Source organism: Pipistrellus kuhlii, unplaced genomic scaffold (assembly GCF_014108245.1).
Source record: "Pipistrellus kuhlii isolate mPipKuh1 unplaced genomic scaffold, mPipKuh1.p scaffold_m20_p_57, whole genome shotgun sequence".
Classification (NCBI taxonomy): domain Eukaryota; kingdom Metazoa; phylum Chordata; class Mammalia; order Chiroptera; family Vespertilionidae; genus Pipistrellus; species Pipistrellus kuhlii.
Genome location: NW_023425559.1, coordinates 1,858,442 through 1,877,352, shown reverse-complemented (window position 1 = coordinate 1,877,352; position 18,911 = coordinate 1,858,442). Strand labels below are relative to the sequence as shown.

General features: G+C 42.7%; 2 protein-coding genes across 7 annotated transcripts in view; one reads left to right on the top strand and one right to left on the bottom strand.

Annotated features, from left to right (window-relative positions):
- Window positions 1-209: 209 nt before the first annotated feature.
- Window positions 210-18,121, bottom strand: RIOK3 (RIO kinase 3). 6 transcript variants are annotated; one of them, XM_036416866.2, is made up of 13 exons: window positions 17,907-18,109; window positions 13,678-13,793; window positions 12,962-13,107; window positions 12,764-12,871; window positions 12,484-12,593; window positions 11,280-11,423; window positions 9,647-9,774; window positions 6,533-6,730; window positions 5,777-5,936; window positions 4,447-4,527; window positions 4,269-4,358; window positions 3,228-3,335; window positions 210-1,795 (listed from the first exon to the last, which is right to left on the bottom strand). In XM_036416866.2, the coding sequence occupies exons 1-13, from the start codon at window positions 17,967-17,969 to the stop codon at window positions 1,688-1,690; spliced, it is 1,560 nt and encodes a 519-aa protein (XP_036272759.1). In that variant the 5' UTR covers window positions 17,970-18,109; the 3' UTR covers window positions 210-1,687. The 6 variants fall into 6 exon arrangements, with proteins under 6 accessions (XP_036272759.1, XP_036272763.1, XP_036272761.1 ...); XM_036416870.2 differs by lacking the exon at window positions 6,533-6,730 and having other exon boundaries at window positions 17,907-18,121; XM_036416868.2 differs by lacking the exon at window positions 3,228-3,335 and having other exon boundaries at window positions 17,907-18,116.
- A 107-nt stretch (window positions 18,122-18,228) lies between these two features.
- Window positions 18,229-18,911, top strand: part of TMEM241 (transmembrane protein 241) — a 48,263-nt gene continuing 47,580 nt past the window's right edge. The window contains exon 1 of the mRNA XM_045573916.1: window positions 18,229-18,474. The gene's annotated coding sequence lies outside the window, so the exon portion shown is untranslated. The remainder of the gene's footprint in view (window positions 18,475-18,911) is intronic.

The window sequence follows — 18,911 nt, the reverse complement described above, 5'->3', positions numbered from 1 at the left end:
CTCTATATGGAAAATTTACTGTCTGAGATATAGGAAAGATAAAACCTATCTGTAATGTGAAGTAATTTAAAAGTGAAATCTATATATGAGAAGTTGAGGGGAGTAACTGCTTAAAATAGTACTGCTCTATTTTTATGCAAAAGGAATAACCTGGCGCCAGGACCTAAGTTAATATAAGGACCAGGAAGAAACCACACAAAGAACCATTCTAAAATGATTTCTTCATTTTTAATTTCTTAAAAAGCATGTTCACAGCACACTCCATGAATGCTGTACAGCAACCGTTTGCTGCTCTTAGTCAGAGTATGTCAGAAAACAAAACATATATTAAGTGGTTAATGGTTTTTAAAAATAGGTCTTTGAAATTTTTGTAAAACCAATAATCATCAGTCATTGAAATCTGTTTTATAGTAGTAAACACTTAAGAAATGTAATAAGTATTGACCCCAAATCACATTTCTCTTAAAATGTATATAACAGAAATAAAAAGTATTTTTTCAAGAAAACATATTTGGCATTTTAAAATAATATTAAAGGAGAAACTTTCAAGTGTAAGTAATGCTTAGATCTTTACTTTCGGTGAACAGATTGGGTCTCTAGTGGTTCCAGTCTGAAATCAGCAATAGGAGGAATGATTACATTGTAGTTAATGAACTTCAGTCTAGCAAAGCCAGTACATTGCTTGCTTTACTTAAGAAGTGGCATTTGACCAGTCTAAAAATTATTAAAAGTGAGGTCAGATGGTTCAAGTCAGTTGTTAATTTGGTGCCCAACTTGTTTCAGACTCAGTGTTCATCATCTGACTTGGTATCTTTCTCTCAAAATGTGCAAGAACAGAGTTTGAGTGATGGAAACTGAACTTTGTATCACTGGCTTCATTAAAATGTGTCAAACGGGTTAAATCTTAGCATCCCACCTTTCCAGGTAGCTTACATTTTCCTTATAAATGCAGAGCAGATGCACCACGCGCCACGCTCTATCCCTTTCACCCAAATGTAGAAATGCTGGAAGTTAATTTTTAAGAATTTGGGTGGTTCATATATATATATATGTCTTTCAGAAACCTACAATCCTTTTCTTGGCTATGAACATGGAAAAGAACTCAGTTCATATTCATGATGTACCAATAAAGTATTTGGCTTATGTCTATTTCCATCAGCCATTTTGAAACCAGATTTCCATTTAAAACACCTATTAAAGAAGATATTTTCCTTTAGAATCATGGTCACAATCTGGAGAAGTAATTGAGAAGGGCCAATTTCAGGCCAATAAAATATTCGAGGAAAGATGAGACTCAAAGCAGGGATGTGTCAGAACAAGTAGGTGGCAATAATGGCCTCCCTTGTAAACGTCTGCCTTTCCTCCCATATCTGAAAACATTACCACATTTTAAAAATTCTCATCAAAACATTTTACACCACGAATCCTGTAAAATCCGGTCGATTTCAACTAAATAACCTGTAACTGTTGAAGAATTATATTATCCTGTTCGTGAGAGGTAGTGACATTTTATTTTCTCAATGCCGAGCTAAAAATTGCACACGTCTGGCGCAGGGCTACCGGGGGAAAGCACAGAAGCACCATTGTACACTCCTCGTGTTGGGGTCTCACGTTGCCCGTAACTTCATTAGGCGTTAGCAGCTGGCAGTTGCCGCTGGGTCACCACTGAGAGCAGCAGGTATCGGGGCTATTCATCGTGTGGGACTGGAGGACCTTCGTCATCTTTCAAAAATGAAGCAGCTTTCCTTCCATTCTTCTGAACGTGATCTTCATTCATTTTCTCCAAAGCTTCTATCTACAAAATGAATATCATTTAAAATTTAATCCATTTGTCATAACCCTGCTTCCCTGAAACCACACTTCAGACTGAGCCAGTGTGTTCTCCGTTAAAATGAGGTCACTCCTGCCCGACCAGTGTGGCTCAGTGGTTGAGCATGAACCCATGAACCAGGAGGTCAGGATTCGATTCCTGGTTGGGGCACATGTCCAGGTTGGGAGCTCAATCCCCAGTGTCGGGTGTGCAGGAGGCAGCTGATCGATGATTCTCATCATTGATATTTCCACCTTTCCCTTTTCCCTTCCTCTCTGAAATCAATAAAAATATATTTTAAAAAAAACCAAACAAGGTCACTCCTAACAATGTTGGCCTTCAATCAGAATTTCAATGTGTCACATACACACATGAGAGCATAACATACATATATGTTTTTACTTGATTATATTACCAGGATCAAAATTTAGTTACCAAGTCAGCAACTGGAACCACGCTGGATCTTACTGTGTGCTCCATAATGCGTGCAGGGACAGGAAAGGATTTTCCAGCAACCACAGTAACACCTGCTCAGCAACTATACTGAGCTAGATGCTAGACTTGCCATCTTTCTAGTACTTCTCTGACCCTAGACTCCATAATAATCATTCACTGTCTTGGTGTATCGTTAGAAATTATTAGCTGCTTTTTTTTTTTTTTTTTAAATATATTTTATTGATTTTGTACAGAGAGGAAGGGAGAGAGATAGTTAGAAACATCGATGAGAGTCATCGATCAGTTGCCTCTTGCACACCCCCTACTGGGGATATGCCCGCAACCAAGGTACATGCCCTTGACCGGAATCGAACCCAGGACCTTTCAGTCCCCAAGCGGACGCCCTATCCATTGAGCCAAACCGGTCCCGGCTTTTTTTTTTTTTTTTTTTTTTAATATATTTTATTGATTTTGTACAGAGAGGAAGGGAGAGAGATAGAGAGTTAGAAACATTGATGAGAGAGAGTAGCTGCTTTTTTGCTTTTTAGTTTTTGTTCATTCTAAGAGACCTTCTCTGAGGGAGATTTGTGTTGTTTTTAATGGTTCTATGGATCCATGTTGTAATGACTGGGTATTTCTAAGGATGGCCACTGCTAGCTTTCTATATTCAGTTAAAAGCAGGGACCATGTATTACTAATTTTTGTATTACACAGAGTGTTTACCATTTAACTTCATCAAATATGGGAAATACAGTATATGGGAAATGTGTTATTTTCCATCTCAAACTGTGAACTCCTGAAAAAAAATGTCTTTGCTCTGTTTATCTTAGGGTTTAAGTCTGGAAAGGACCAAAGCTCTCCAGAAAAGACAAATCTCAAATTCACTTTGGTTTTGAGGGGGGAGGATGAAATTCACTCTGGGTTTCAGTATCTGCTATATTCGGTCTCCATTTCCAGCAGAGAGAACAGCAGCTCAGCTTACCTCAGCCAAGAAGTCAGCCTCGTTGTCTGCTGAGATGTTTAAACCAGACACAGCATTGAAGAGCTCCCGTTCATTAAGTGCTTCCTTTACTCCGCCCTTCTGGAAAAACTAGTAAAGGAATATAAGGAAGGCAGTCATTAGCAATTCTCTTAAGGCACCTGTGAGCTCCCCCACTTCAGGCTGGCTGTGCTCGGGCTCTCCTTGTTCTCAGTTATGTCACACCCACCATCTGCTGAGTGAAGTTTGTGACAATCTATAGCTGGGTTAAGTTTGCACCTTCTAAAGCTGTAAAAATGGCTGCTTTATAAAACCGTTGGCAGATTCAAAACATTCATTAAATCCCATGAATTAAAATGGGACCTAAGTTATTCCCAGTATGAAATTATTCCATCATTCAGAAAGATCATTAGCATCTGGGTCTGTTGCTCACAATTAATTTCCTGTAGAAACAGCAAATAAATGTGACCCAACTTTGTGAGCACCAAGGTTTCCCTTCCCTGATGTCTCCTCTGCCTCACAGACACACGATTCGGGCATCCTGCAGACCAGCTCCTTGCAGTGGCACGCACGCTGCACTGTCTATGGACTGCTCAAATATTTGGAGCCAAAAAAAAAACTCACTCTAATGCACATTTCATTCATTGACCCAAATGTAAGGCATGCAATCAAATTCTTGCTGAAAATAAAATCTGACAAGTTGATCTTTGTATCTTTATCTTGAAGGCAGCCAGGAACGAAACCTTTCCTTCAATTTCTAAGAATGTCTTGCTTATACTGGGAGTGAGAATACTATACGAATCTCTTGTCCCATTACAAAAACCGTATTACTTTTTTTACAAATATATTTTTATTGATTTCAGAGAAGAAGGGAGAGGGAGATAAACATCAATGATGAGATTGATTGGCTGCCTCTTACACGCCTTCTACTGGGGATTGAGGCTGCAACTCAGGTATGTGCCCTTGACTGGTATCGAACTTGGGACCCTCTATCCACTGAGCCAAAGCAGCTAGGGCAAAAACCGTATTAGTTTACATGCCTACCTGTGAGACATTCCTACAGTCACGGAACAAGAACTCCAGGCCATGAGGATGGGTTGGTTCTACAGACTGACTGACATCGATCAACCAAACCTATTTAAATACAGAGCATACAGTGACTGACCTTCACTAAGTTACACCAAGTAATTTAATGTGAACATGAACAGAGCATGCTCCTCACCTTCCCAGCATGCCACAGCATGTTATATTCACTGAGGTCGGCATGCACGAGCGTGCATTCGTTATATAACTGCTGCATCAGCTGTGAGGAGGCAAGGCAGATGTTTAGGAAAAGAAATTGTTCTAATTCACCGCCACAACTAAAATGTCTTTGCTCACCCACCATAACCAGGAAGGTCAAGACAAGGTTAAAGACCAGGACTGAGCTTTCCTTTTAAGGCAGGTGTGACACTGAGACAACAGAGGGGATGGGTGACACTCCACCTCCTTGTCCACCTGACGACAATGAGGCCAGGGGGCCACAGGCCACACCTGGACCCCACAGGAGTAAGAGAGCAGCCACGGGTGTGCTCACCACTCCGGAGACCGAGGCTTGCCCTTCCCAAATGGGCAAAGGGCTCACTGAGACCGATATGGGATGTACACAATTCCCAGGCTAAAAAGTACTTCCTGCCAGATACAGGGGGAGAAATTTCCTTACGAATCCTGTGGCATTATGTTCAGATTGATGGTGAGCCCTAGCCTTACTGTAGCAATCAGTGTTAATGCTTTGTTTCCCAACCTTAAACAGAATTCAAATAGAAGAGTACATCATTACTTCATCTCTTCCCCAGCCACTCCACCACCAAAAAAGAAATTTCATTTTCCTTTGGATGTTGTCCACTTGGAGACAGAGAAAGTTGGATTATTTCCCTAGCTGGATCTTAAAAAATTACTTTTGTATTCACATCAACTGCTGAATTGACACTAGAGCGCATGCCAAGACTAAAAAGCTTATGTTTCTTCACTATTCAGTTAAAAAAATACAGAAAAAGTCACAATATTCGGAGCATTTTCTTATGCTAGAAGAACCCCAGACTGAATTCAGCTGCTGTCCCAAAGTTCCTGACCCGTCCTTGCAACCCTAGCACTTGTTGAGTGGAGACCACTCCCTCCATCTGTAGTTTTCAGCTGCACTTCCTATGAGTCCAAATCGACTGCCTGCAAATTTCCCAACAGGAAAACTAATTTCTTTGCACTTAGAGCAATATCATTTACGAAGACATGAAAACCAATTAGGCACTAGATCCAACTTACTTAATGAAGTTTTAACAGCTTCATGCCTCTAGGTCACTGAGGCTAACAACTAGCCTTCACTTGCTTCATATGTCAATTTCCAAACTGACTCAACTCACACACAGTGATATAAACACACTTCAATGTGAACATTCCTTCCCAAACTTCAGCTTGGTCTTATTATATCCCCACAAAACGACTATTTTTGGAAACGTTTTTAGGGTTAGAAGAAACATTTTTAAAAGCTGATGTGATGCTCTGGAAGGCACACATACGTGAACAGTTTGATAGTAGGCTTCTGTCATTTCTTCACTACTGAGCTTTACTTCTTTCAGTTTAGGGGCTGGAACTTGATCATGGCCAATGAAAGACATTACTAAAATGTGTTTCTTGAGCAGCACAACTGCCGGGCAAGGAATTCCAGCTTTCTGCATTCTGTACAGAAAGAAATGATTACGAATGTCAAGATCAGGAGAGAATGTTTTACCTGAACATATAACAAGGGCCTGCACTGAGCTGGGGTAACGCACACGGAAGGCAGACTGTGAGGAGATGGTTCCAGAGCACTGGCTGAGGTGGGACAGGAGCTGTGGGCTCCACAGCATCCAGGAAGGCTAGGAGACCAGGCAAAGGGAATCAGCCCGATGGGCAGGTGGGGGGGACATGCTGGTCCCAGAATGGAAGCAGCTTGTGAAGTGCAGGGAGGCGTTCAGAGGACAGTCCGCTGCTGGGGGAATGTATGTAATCCAACACAGCTGGAAGCTGAACAGGAAGGACGGGGCTCAGGGCTCAGAGACAGGAAGGCTCCGCATCACAAAAGGACTTTGAACTCAACACTAAAGACTACAGGGCAACAGCCCCCTTTTAGGAAAGGCAGCGGTGAGAGCTCAGCCGTACAGGAGACTGGAGGCCAGCAATGCCTCTCGGGACATGATTCTACACTCAGAAGTGCTGCTGCGTTGAAGAACTTGGCAACTAACAACAAGGCAACTACTCCAGCTGACTTCCAGCTTCTAGCACACGGTCTTTACCTGGTGAGGTTGTGCATTTCCTTTTCTGCCCACATTCGGATGATCTTACGTGGATTTAGTTTACTGAAGCGATCTTTAAACCTGAAATCGTCTTTAATATATTTGTCACGGTTCTTAAATTCATTAAGGGTTGTTTTAAATACCTTGATGGCACATTCTGTAGGTATAAATTTACTATATTCTTTTTCATCTTCCATGCTAAGTGGAAAGAAAAAAAAGTTAAGTCAGTATAAGTTGCCGGCACACCAGTAAACCAATTTCAAAATAAAGATTGTGTGGCGCGGGGGTGGGTCTACCTTCTCTGACCATGACTGGGGCACAGGCTATGTGCTGTCTCTCCGTATCCCATACTACCAGTCTCACTCACATCCTGGGTATTCTATTACCTAGTTCTCTTTTTTGACCATAACAGTTCTTGCTGTAATGTCCTCCTCTTGGGTATACCATAAGTTATTTGAGAGTAGAACACATGTCACACTTATTCTCTAAAAAATCTAGCACAAGTTACTATTCAATTAATTGCTGATTACAAGGCCAACCTGCGAGTAGGAGAAACCAGGACAGCTTTGTGGTGGACGGAATCCTAGGGTGGCTCCCAATTTCCCAGTTCCACCAAGGACTGCACTTGGAATAATCCCCTCCCTGGAGTGTGGGGGGGCACAGCCACACCCTCCACAGCTTACATTATACGGCAGAGGATTACACTGCACTCAGTCTTGGCTGACCAAGAAGATGTTACCTACTTACCATGTGGAAGGGCTACATGGCCAGGAGCTGCAGGGCCTGTAGAGCTGAGGGCAGCCTCGCCTGATAGCCAACAGGCAGAGACCCTGTCCTGCAGCTGCAAGGAGCTGCCTGTGCCAAGGGAACAGGGCCCACCTGCAGAGGGAGCCAGCCCAGCCAGGCCAGGTCTCCTGAGCTTCTGACCGACTCAGACTAGGAGCTCATACATGGGTTGTCTTTAAGCTGCTAAACCTGTGGTGATTTGTTATGTAGCAGAGAAAACTAACCTTTTAAAAGCATTCAACTCTCACTTGGAGAGAACCAAATACTCTAGTTTTACTAACTGTAAGCACAACAAAACCTCGATAAAATGTACTAATTTGGGCAACAGAGTGTCCAAGCCAAAAGTCCATTATATAATGAAGTAGGTTTTCCAAATGAGTGCATAGTCTGTGCCCCAGCAATTTGAGTGTAAGGAATTTAGCCTAAGGATATATTGGCAAAAGCACACCATAGTAGATATATAATACAAGGATATTCCTATATGTCTACACAATGTTATGCACTACACAGAAACGGGTGATGTAAGCCAGTAATATAGAAGGATCTAAGGTATAATGCTGAAAACCTAAGATCCTGAAAGAAGAGTATAATCTTTTTTATATTAACCAAATAAGAAACAGATCATAAAAATTTCTGGAAGATTTGAGTAAAAATTGTTAATAGTGGTTTTAGAGAAGAGATTGGGTGGGGAAGGGTGGCGAGAGTTGGTAAGATGAAGGACGCTTTTTGCTTTAATTTTTTCTGTAAAGTTTTCATTCCACCACAGGTAATCTTTCATTTTAAATAATTTGTGCCATTAGGTTATTATTTGCCTGGTCTTAGGATACCCTCAAATTTAATTTGGAAAGAGGGCAACAAAGCTTAAAATAAGGAAGAAATAAATGTTTATTAAGATTAACATATTCCAGGTATTGTCAGGTATGACCCTCTCTTATCCCCACAAAAACCCTATGAAGCAAGGGTCAACTTACAACTGAGGTTTAGTAACCTGCTCCAGATCATATAACTTGAAAAACATTCATTTTTATCCTTCCTTTTGGAACTTAACAGTATAATTCAATTTACAATTATATGTGTATATTTCATCCGGAAAGGAAGATTAAATAGTTAAGAAAACCTGCTCTGGTAGGGTAGCTCAGGTGGTTCGCCAAGTTTGGGTGTTTGATCCTCAGGCAGGGCACTTATAAGAATCAACCAATAAATGCATCAAGAAGTGCAACAACAAATCCATGTCTCTCTTCTCCCCTCCCCCCCCCCTCTAAAATCAATAAATAAAATTTAAAATAGAAAAGAAAACCTAAGGTAAGGACTTAACCAACAATAGTTTGAATTCCCTAAGGTCACAGTAACTAACTTTCTAAACCTAAAACAAGAACAATTTCTGTCATCAGTTTTGACATTGTGTTTTTTGGTTTTTTTTAAAATATATTTTATTGATTTTACAGAGAGGAATTGAGAGGGATAGAGTTAGAAACGTCGATGAGAGAGAAACATCAACCAGCTGCCTCTTGCACACCCCCCACTGGGGATGTGCCCGCAACCAAGGTACGTGCCCTTGACCGGAATCGAACCCGGGACCTTTCAGTCCGAAGACCGATGCTCTATCCACTGAGCCAAACCAGTTCCGGCTGACATTGTGTTTGTAAACAACGTTAATATAAAGGAGGAGCTGAGCTGGGAAGCCTTGCTGTGACTTCCATGGAAATTAATCAGATGATTTCTTATTCCTGCATGTTCTGTAACAAGCTCCACTTTCAAAAACCTCATTCTCATGCAGTTCTTGACTCATCTAAGCCCTTGTAACAGAGGGAAGTGGGGAAGATCCAAACAGCATAAGATCTCTAAAAGACGTTTCTTATCAATGTAAGCATTACTTTAAGCTGGTACTTCTTAAAGTAAGCATCCTCAATACAGGGGAGGCATCAGTGACTGACAAAGCACGTCCCCTCTGATCTGGTACCCAAAGGGCCCACAATGGAAAAGTAGGGTTTTGAGACAAACCCAGGTACACATTTTATTCTGCTACTGACAGCTGCCTTTATGATACAATAAAGTAAGAAGTATATCCATGAAAAAGATTAAAGGAGTTTACACAAATTAATGGTTACCTCTAGATGCTGGGATGAAGATTGTTTTCCTTTCTACATTTTCATATGGTCTAGATATTCTACAATAACACTTATTCCCCCCCCCCCCCCACACACACACAATAACACTTATTAAATTAATCTGCTTTCCATGCCACAGGAGCTGATTCTGTGTAAATCCCCTCACTGGGGGGGAGGGGGGGATTTGTTGCCATGATGGTGCTGTATTTTGCTCACTCACCTCCCTCCATAAGCATGAAAGACAACAGATTCCTTCCCGGTGCTGATGCAGCCAGTGATGGTCTCCAACATTCCCGAGTTGACCATTTTATACATAAGTAAGCGTGTCTTAGGATCAACTGCTTTTTCCTACAAGAGATACAGCACAAAGGATGAAAATGATCACCACATAGCAACATTACCTGAGCTATTGCTAATAACAAACATTTAATATATATACCTTTTGTTAAAACTTATAACAGGCTCTTAAGATTAGCAATCAGCCAAAACGAGTTTGGCTCAATGGATAGAGCGTCGGCTTGGGGACTGAAGGGTCCTGGGTTTGATTCCGGTCAAGGGCATGTACCTTGGTTGCAGGCATATCCCCAGTAGGGGGTGTGCAAGAGGCAGCTGATCGATGACTCTCATCGATGTTTCTAACTCTCTCTCTCCCTTCCTCTCTGAAAAAAATCAATAAAACATATAATATATATATATATATATATATATATATATATATATATATATAAAAGACTAGCAATCAAGGTACAATTCATCCTTTTAATTTTAATGTCTTTGAAAATGAATATCTGAAAGAACATCAGAAGTCAGACATTAGCTTAGTTAAAATCATATTTTATCTCCAAAGTTTAAACAATTCCCTCAGTGTACTTACCATTAATTTGTTTTTCTAAAGGTTTAAAAATTACTTTATTCTCAAGATTAGACACTGTCTTCGTCAATGTAAAACATTAGACTTACAAATTATTACAAATGTTATAATTTCTTTAAAATCTTTGAACATTAATATGCAATGTAACTATACAGTTCCAATTATGACCACTAAAATGTTAGTTTTAAATAAGTGACTAATAACCATTATATTAAATCTGAAAAGTCCAATAAGCAAAGCTAATGGGTTTATTTACATCTTTGATTTGAAAAACCAATCTTGTGGAGGGGGGAATAGCAAACAGAAGAAAGTTTAAGATTACTTACTGCACCAGGCCCAGAGCGGCCGGGCCCGGAGCAATTGGGCCCAGAGCAGCCGAGTCGGGTGTGGCCAGGCCTGTAGCAGCAACAGCCAAGTCCAGAGCAACTGGGTCAGGAGCGGCAGTGACCAGACACGGAGCAGCTGGTTGTGGAACAAACCAGAGCAACAGAGGCCAGGCCCGGAGCAGCCTGGCCCAAAACAGCTCGCTCCTCACCTGCCCCTGCCCCACGGCTGCCTCTCAGACATGGCTGGAAACTTTTGCGGGAACTTGAGGGTCTGCTGAATCAAGTGATGAAGGCTTATATCTGGATGTGTTGAGTTAGTATAGTCCTGGGGTGTTGATCTTTGAGTGCCTTGGGTGGGGCCTGGATGAGGCTGGTTGTCCTATTAGGAAATGTCTTTTGTGTGAAGTGTATCATTGGGCATGTGGAGGTATTATTGATATGAGAAAATGCTAAGTAACAGATTTGCTATCTGAAAAGGGATTTACTATCGGGGAAAGGGAGGGAGGAAGAGACTGAACATAAACTGTGCACCAATGGATGAGGATGAGGGGGCAGAGGGTGGGGTGGGAACCTGGTGGAGGGGGGAAGAAACGAGGAACCTGTGTAATAATATAAACAATAAAGATTGATTTAAAAAAAAAAAAAAGATTACTTACTGCAGTAGAGTGTTCTTTTTTCTCGTGGAGGCGGGCACTTCGACGTTCTTCTGAGTAGGCATGTTGTTTTAAAGCATTGAAAACATGGTTTGATAGTTTTAAATCCATTCCAATTCCATCTCCTACCTGAAACCCAGGTGCAAACTGCCAAAAAGAATTAACATTGAATACTTTAAACATGTCACCTACTCAATAAACAGTTGGGCTGTGAAAGCAGGATGTATTGGTATTAGAGAGAAAATACAAGGACTCACTAATAAAACCAACAGAAAAGGAGTAGGCTGTTTTACTGCAGTGTTTCTTTGTACCTTGCAAAGGACACAGTATATTTTATTTATTCCACCCCGCCTCAGGACACAGTATATTTTAAATACTATACCAAATCTAACCAAAGAAATATTATTTCATAATTAGTTATTTCTGAGGAGTGGTTAGTACAAGCTATGTCCACTTCATAGCAATTATGTTTAAGAGCTGCAGTGTTCCATATAGCAGCCACTAGCTACATGTGGGTATGTAAAGTTAAGATAAAATAAAGTCAGTTCCTCAATTACAATACCCAAATCTCAATCCTCTCATAGGCTTAATATTAGCATAGATATAAAGCATTTCTACTGTCAATAGTTTTACTGGACAGGGTTGTTCTAGAGTCAGATCTGAACTGTTTCTGGAATTTAATAGTATGTTTATGTAACAAGTATTTGTGCCCTCAAGTCTAAATGTTTTATATTCATCAAATTTTTATGAAAGAGGAAAAATGCTATTTTTCCCCTTTAAAAAAAATTTACATTTTATTTCTGACTTTTCAGGGGGTAGTTCAGGCATAAGATAAAACTTGTAAAAACTACTGAAGGGGATAGTAGACAGTATTTTTCTCTCTTCTTGTTATTCCCCAATCACCACTGTTATCGGTTCTTAGGTAGGGGTGCTATTTTATGAAAAATAATGTGCTGAAAATAAATAATTAAGGAAGACAACTTCTTAATTTTAGACTTAATATAAATCAAACTATTTTTCTTAATATTATAGAATTTTATATTCTCATCAGTGGCTGAGGGTTTTCATGATATTACCATATTATAATTTAAAACATCTTTAGAAAGAATGAAGAGTATTTTTAGAAAGTTAAGATATTGTATTTAGAATCCCATGTTTTTAACTTATTTTAGTAAAATTTTCAGAGACAATACTTTCTATAACTTACATGTTCCATTCTGGCTGTATTCTTTCTCCCACATACTACTTCATCATGTTTGGTGGTGATGTCTTTTCCTTTTCCAATAAAACCCTTTTTGGGAGTAGGAACTGGTTTTGCTAAAGACAAGTATATAAAAATAGCAAAAACTAAATTGCTGAATTCAATATCGTCTGAAAAGATATCTGAATCTAATAGTAAATTACCAAGTGCTTTTCAAAGATAAAGTATAAGGATTCATTGGAAAATTTAGCGTTCCTATGGTCCCATCAAATAAAAGCACTGATACCTGGTCTATAGGGATCATCTCGAGTATCCTGCCAATCAACCTCATCTTCAGAACTATCACTGTCTTCATAGGGATGCACTTTTCGATAATTTTCAAAGGAAATGGAAACTTAAAAGGAAAAAATAGTTGAAAACGTAAGAGCACTTTCCAAGCATTTTTCTACCATCCAATGCAGTTGTCACAATGAGGTCATAGTACCTTTGCTATCGCCATTGAATTTTTTTTCTTCACGCCTAAGCTGTGCATCATATTCTCTGTCAAATTCCATTTGTAGCATCTGAGCCAGCATTAGGTCGCTAGAAGTATCAGTGTTTTCTCCAGTAAGAAATGGTCCTTCAGCAACACTATTCAAAATAAGGCAAATGAACTAACATACTGAGCTTTTGTAAACACACGCTACCAATATGAGAGTAGGTTGTGCTTTTTCACTGTTAAAAACTGGACTAAAGAAACAATAGGAAAAACTTGACCAAAGCACCTCTCCTGCCCAGGCACCCTCTGATTAGTGGCAGGAACCTGTGAGAGCACCAACTAGGATAGAGAAAGCTAAGGGTCTATATAAAATCCACACCAAGACTCGGAATTCATTTGTTTTGGTCAAAGGAGAGATAGCATCTATAAAAAAATAAACTACAGGCACTGGATTAAAATGTTATTTGATCATTTGCAAACCATCTGGTTCAACTGTTGCAATAACCAAATCAGAGAAAAGGAGGGATTTTTCCCAAAATAATACTGAAAAGTCATCAGAGTCAGGACCAAAACTCAAACATCAGTGGACTCCCAGGATGGCGCTCTTTCTACTGTGCTTTTTAGATGTATTTCTTAATCCTTTGTGATGACAAGCACTAATCAAATCCTAAAACCTTGTTATAATCTTCAAGACAAATTGATTCTTTCTGAATTTTACTTACGCAACTTTAGGAAAAGCAGCAGCTTCTTCTTCTAATTGCAACTCTTTAGCCAACTGCTCACTCATGACATCAGCCAAAGAACAGGATATTGTCTTTTGAGGAGTAGCCCATGGACACTATAAAAAAAATTCAAATCATAATAATGAAATTAAAATACCTCCCAAACTTGGAAATAAGGTTATCTTTTGCAAATAAAACTAGTTGAATCAACTCAAAGTGAAAATGTCATCCAGCTGAAATCGATAGGGTCCTTCTCAGTTGAAGGGAAAAGGCTCCCAGCATCACCACACCAGCTCATGAGTTCATGGAACGCCTCTGGGTCCACATCCCTGCTGACTCACAAGCAGCCTTCTGCTGATAATGGTGTCCCCTGAGGAATCTTATTGGGATGGTCTATACCAACTGCACAAAACAGTCTTGCAACACAGCCAGGCCTTATTCTGTAAGACAGGTGGCTAGCCAGTCAGCCTTCCTCAAGGACATCACTATTTCAGCCCTCTTGAAATATAAAACGTAGGTAAACATCACAATTCTTCATTTCTGAGGGGCAAACTTTACTTAGCAGCAGCTGACGATTACATTTGAAAGCCCAGGGATTAGACCACCATTATTGAAGTTGATGTCTAAATCTGTCTTGAACTCATCCAGCTCCCCTCCTAAGTTTCTCCCCCAGATATCAGCGCCATCACCAAGCTCAATCACCAAGCTCCAGTAAGCAGCTCCAACCAGTCTTTCTGCTTCCAGCCCTACTTGTTGCCAGGCCGCAAACACAACAGTGGTTTCCCCTCTAAAATGCAGATTTGATGGCTTGGTTCCTTACTTAAACCTCTTTCATTGTTTCAATGTTTCCTGCCACCGCCTTCAGAGCCAAGTCCAAACTCATTCCTTACCTAGTAGTACTGAGTGTCTAATTTAGAAGCAGCATGTGATGTTTTAGCCAGACAAACTGTTAATCAAATTTAGCCAGTAAAGATCTCTAGCTGGCCTAAGGGCTTGGCGGGACTCTGAGGACAACTGGGCCACTGACGCTGGTTCAGGTTCCACAGCACTGAGGTTCAGAAACCTACTTGGTTCAGGCTGTCAGGGTGGAGCACTTACGTGAATCAGAATCCAGTTTTACCTGGTCTCCTCCTGAGAGGAGAGGCGCCCAGCTCTCTGCCCACCTGCACTAGCCCCCGGCAGAAGGAATGGGCCGGAGAAAACAGGCGGCTTCCTCAGGGCTGGCGTGCGCTCCTGGAGGGCTCTGAGGCCTGGAATCTCGAAGGCACTAATGGGGAGAATATAGCTCATCTTTGGCCACATGACTGCTGACTTCCTCTTAAGCCCTCCAGTGGAAGACTTAATGCTGCCTAGGAATGTTTGGTGTGATCAGTTTCAAAGTCCAGGTTCCAAGAGGTAAATGACTGTATTCTCTAACTCAGAATTGCCAATCACATTTGCAATGACTATTAGTAAAGTAAGACAATAATTCACTGTATTTTAGTCACTTGACTAAATATATATATCATCTAGAAAGTCACGATTGAGCAGTTTCAATAGCATCCCTATTTTATAGATTTAGAAACAGACACAGAAAGGTGTTTTTGTAGATGGAAGTGCTGCGATTAGGACTTAGACTGCACTCACAGTATTTTGCTACGCTGCTTCCCTAATCATCTTGTCTTGGGACATGAGAAGCAAACAAATTCCTCAGCAATCAATGTCCTTCAAAACTTGACCTAATTTAACTTTCTACTCTCATTACCCTATGCTCAAGTAACACTTAATCATACGCCCTTCCACACCTGCACATGCTCTTTTCCTCCCGTTTCCCCAATTAAACGACCCTCTCCAGCTGTCTCAGTTTCCATCCTCTGGTTCCCATTCCACTGTGTACTGTGTGAGCAGCACCAACCACTGCACTGGCGCTACTGCATCAACCACAACATAGCAGGAGCCTTGAAAGGCCGGTGTTTCCATTTCCAGAGCCCAGCACTGAGTTCCAGCTGTAAGGGGCGCTCCAGCACACAGGAAACCCTGGAGATACTCCATCCAACTGTCAGGTCGTCCCTGGGCTGTAGAGGCCTGGCGCTTTCCTACACCCCTACTATTCTAAGTCCTTTTCCATCTCGAAGGTGGGCCACTTCTGATGTTTCTAGTCTTTTGTCAAGATCAGTTAATTCCAGAAACGTGAAATTAGCTGACAGTTCCTTAGAAGAGGCATAAATGATAGGCAGTCTGTGTAATTTTGGGGCAGAAATTTAACTACTAACATAGACAGAATCGGAAAGGGAGAGCTCAGCGGGCACGAGACACCTGCCACTCCCACTGCTCCTGCTCTCAGAGCCCGGACTCCAGAGGCGTCCTCCCCGGACCTCTGCTGACCAGCTCAGCTGGGCTGCCTTCCTCGGGTAAGGGCAAATAAGTAGAGTTCCAAAAGGTTGCCAACCCCATACTTTAATCAAATCCATACTCTTCAAATCAGAAGTCAAAAGTCCTTCAGAAAAATGTCTAAGCTGACAGTCCAGCACACAGGCACAAGGGGTTTACCATCCCATGGAAGGCTTAGAAAAATTAATGGGGCTTCTCCTACTGTATGTAGGGGAATCCTCTTATCATCTTGCAACTCTCCAGTAAATCAGACAATCTTATTTAGAGAAACTTTATTAAGTGTTAGAATAATAATAAATCTAAGACATCCTCCTAATCGTCTCTATCTTTGTTGTCCAACATCATTTCCCACTATTCCCTTATCCATATAAACTCCCCATTATAATACATCAAGACAGGAAACCCACACAGTCCTTTCCAGTTAGTTATTCTACTTTCAATCGCACCAGGCCCAAAACCAGTCCCTGACTCATTCTTTGCTGTTTGCTGAAGAGCCCCAGACCCCCTTGGAAATGGCCACCACTTGGCTCTGCTCAGCAGTGGGGTTGTCACTGCTGCCACACTCTCCCACCTCTCCTGCCCATCTCCTGAAGATGATCCCCATACTCTCACTGGTGTGGCTCAGTGGATAGAGCTTTGGCCTGTGGACTGAAGGGTCCTGGGTTCAATTGTGGTCAAGGACATGTGCCCAGGTTGACAGCCCGATCCTCAGTAGGGGGAGTACAGAAGGTAGCCAGTCAATGATTCTCTCTCACCATTGATGTTTCTATCTCCCTTCCTCTCTGAAATCGATAAATATATACATATAAATATAAATAAATAAATACACACACACACACACACACACACACACACATATATATATATATATATATATGTATGAATATATATTTTAAAAAGATGATCCCTAGCTGACCTCCCACTTTTTTTTTGTTTAAAGCTCTACTGCAGACAGATAGGGGGAAGAATCAAGAACAATAAAAAAGAGCAAACATGAAGTGGGCACACAACTTCAAGCAAACGGAGAGACCCTAACCCACAGGACGATCGCTTCTCCCCAGACAGCTAGACACACTCTAGGCAACTTTACTTCTCCAGACAGAGTCGCTGGCTCTGTACAACACTAACCTATGCTTTTAAACTAATTTTCCTTTTTAGTAGCTAGTTATTCCCTCTTTTTCTGTTAAGACATGGCCTGAACATCCAGTAAGATTAACAAGTGACCCTTTTACACGAAAAAAAATGTTCTGTGTTGGCATATAAAGAACTATGAAGCTAAAAAAGTTGGATTCCCTCCTAACTTTAATTTGAGGAACACAAAATCCCAACTGAAGCATCTTATTTTCAAGCAAGCCCTCAATAAAGTGACAAAAGTGTCTTTTCTGTGAAAGCATTATGAAAAGCAGCAGCTTGAAACCCAGGAGCCGAATGTGGACTAAGCCACTGTGGGAAAAGCTGAAATAAACGTTACCGCCAGGACGATCGGAGTCGTCACCGGTCTGTGCACTTCAGCGTGGCCTGGGCGGAGGGAGCCCTGGACACCTTCCTTCTTACGTGCAAGAAACAGCTGGGGGCCCGCGCGGGGCTGTTACCTTTGCGTCGGGTTCGGGGTGGATTGGGCTGACTCACGGGCCGTGAAAAACAAGTCCTAGCGGGCTGTCCGCCAACGTCACGGCGTCTGAGCGGGTCCCGCCCACAAATGTGCCCGGCGTTTTGGGGCGCAAGTGCACCCGGAGGAAGATCTCGAGTCTGGCAGCCGGGCCCGTCCCGCCCCTCCCACCCCCGCTCCGCAGCCCTCCGGGCCTTCCCAGGACCGGCCAGGGGACCGAGGCAGGTGCCACTGCCCGAGCGCCGCTCACCTTGTTGGGTCCCCAGGCCGCTGCCGGCCCGGGTTCCGGCGATGACACTCCGACCAGATCCATACGGGGACGAAGCCAGCCGCGAGCACGGGAGCGATGGCGGGGCCGGGGAGAAGCCTCCGCGGAGACCGGAGGCGGGGCGGGGGCGACGGGGGAGCCGGAGCCGGGGCCGGAGCCGGAGCCGAAGTTGTGGTGACAGATGGCGGCGGCTGCCGCCGCGTCCGGAACTGGACCTCTTCCCTTCCGCCCTTTCCGTGGGGACCGCCGCATCCGATTGGCCAGCGCCCCGGGCTCCGCTCTGCCCGCCCCCGAAGGGCTGCACTTCCGGCGCCGCTCGGGGTTTAGGGCTGCGGGTGGTCGCCGGCGGGGCGGGGCCTCTCTGCCCGGAGCCGCCTGCCGCTTCCTCCCTGCGGCTGGCCGGACATCCGCCGGAAGTGTTACCGCAATGAGGCCGCGGGGGCTGTGACTGCGAGAGCGACCGCAGCTCTGTCGTCCGCTCTTACCTCCCGCTTCAGCCTGAGCTGGACAGGGGGCAGTGGCCGGGGCAGCCAGCGGAGGAGACCATCAGGTTTTGTGTTAATTCCGTTTGTCTTTTGGAGGCGGGACGGAATACGGAAATTTGTAAAATGTTAGAAAACATTAAACGTAAATGGGACTGCCTAGTAACAGTTTTGATTCCGTATTTTGTGGAGAAGTTCTCGTAAAGTGACCGGGTAAGAACAGTTAAGCCTTACATTTCTCTCCTATATTCATGCACTGTGCCAAGTACTGTGCCAACTCGCCAGGCCTCCGAATACCCCGAGGAAAATTGTATTGTTTATCGCCGTGTTACCAACAATGAGACTGAGGCAAAGGGCTTAGAAGTCCGAGCTCCGGTCCTGCAGGAAAGGAGGAGTGACCCAGGCCGGCTGGGTCTGGCCACCGCTCTCACCGGCTGTCTTCCCCACAATTGGCGTCGCTCTTCCCAGCTGGGGTGCCGAGCCAGGCCCTGCCTGACACCCCTGC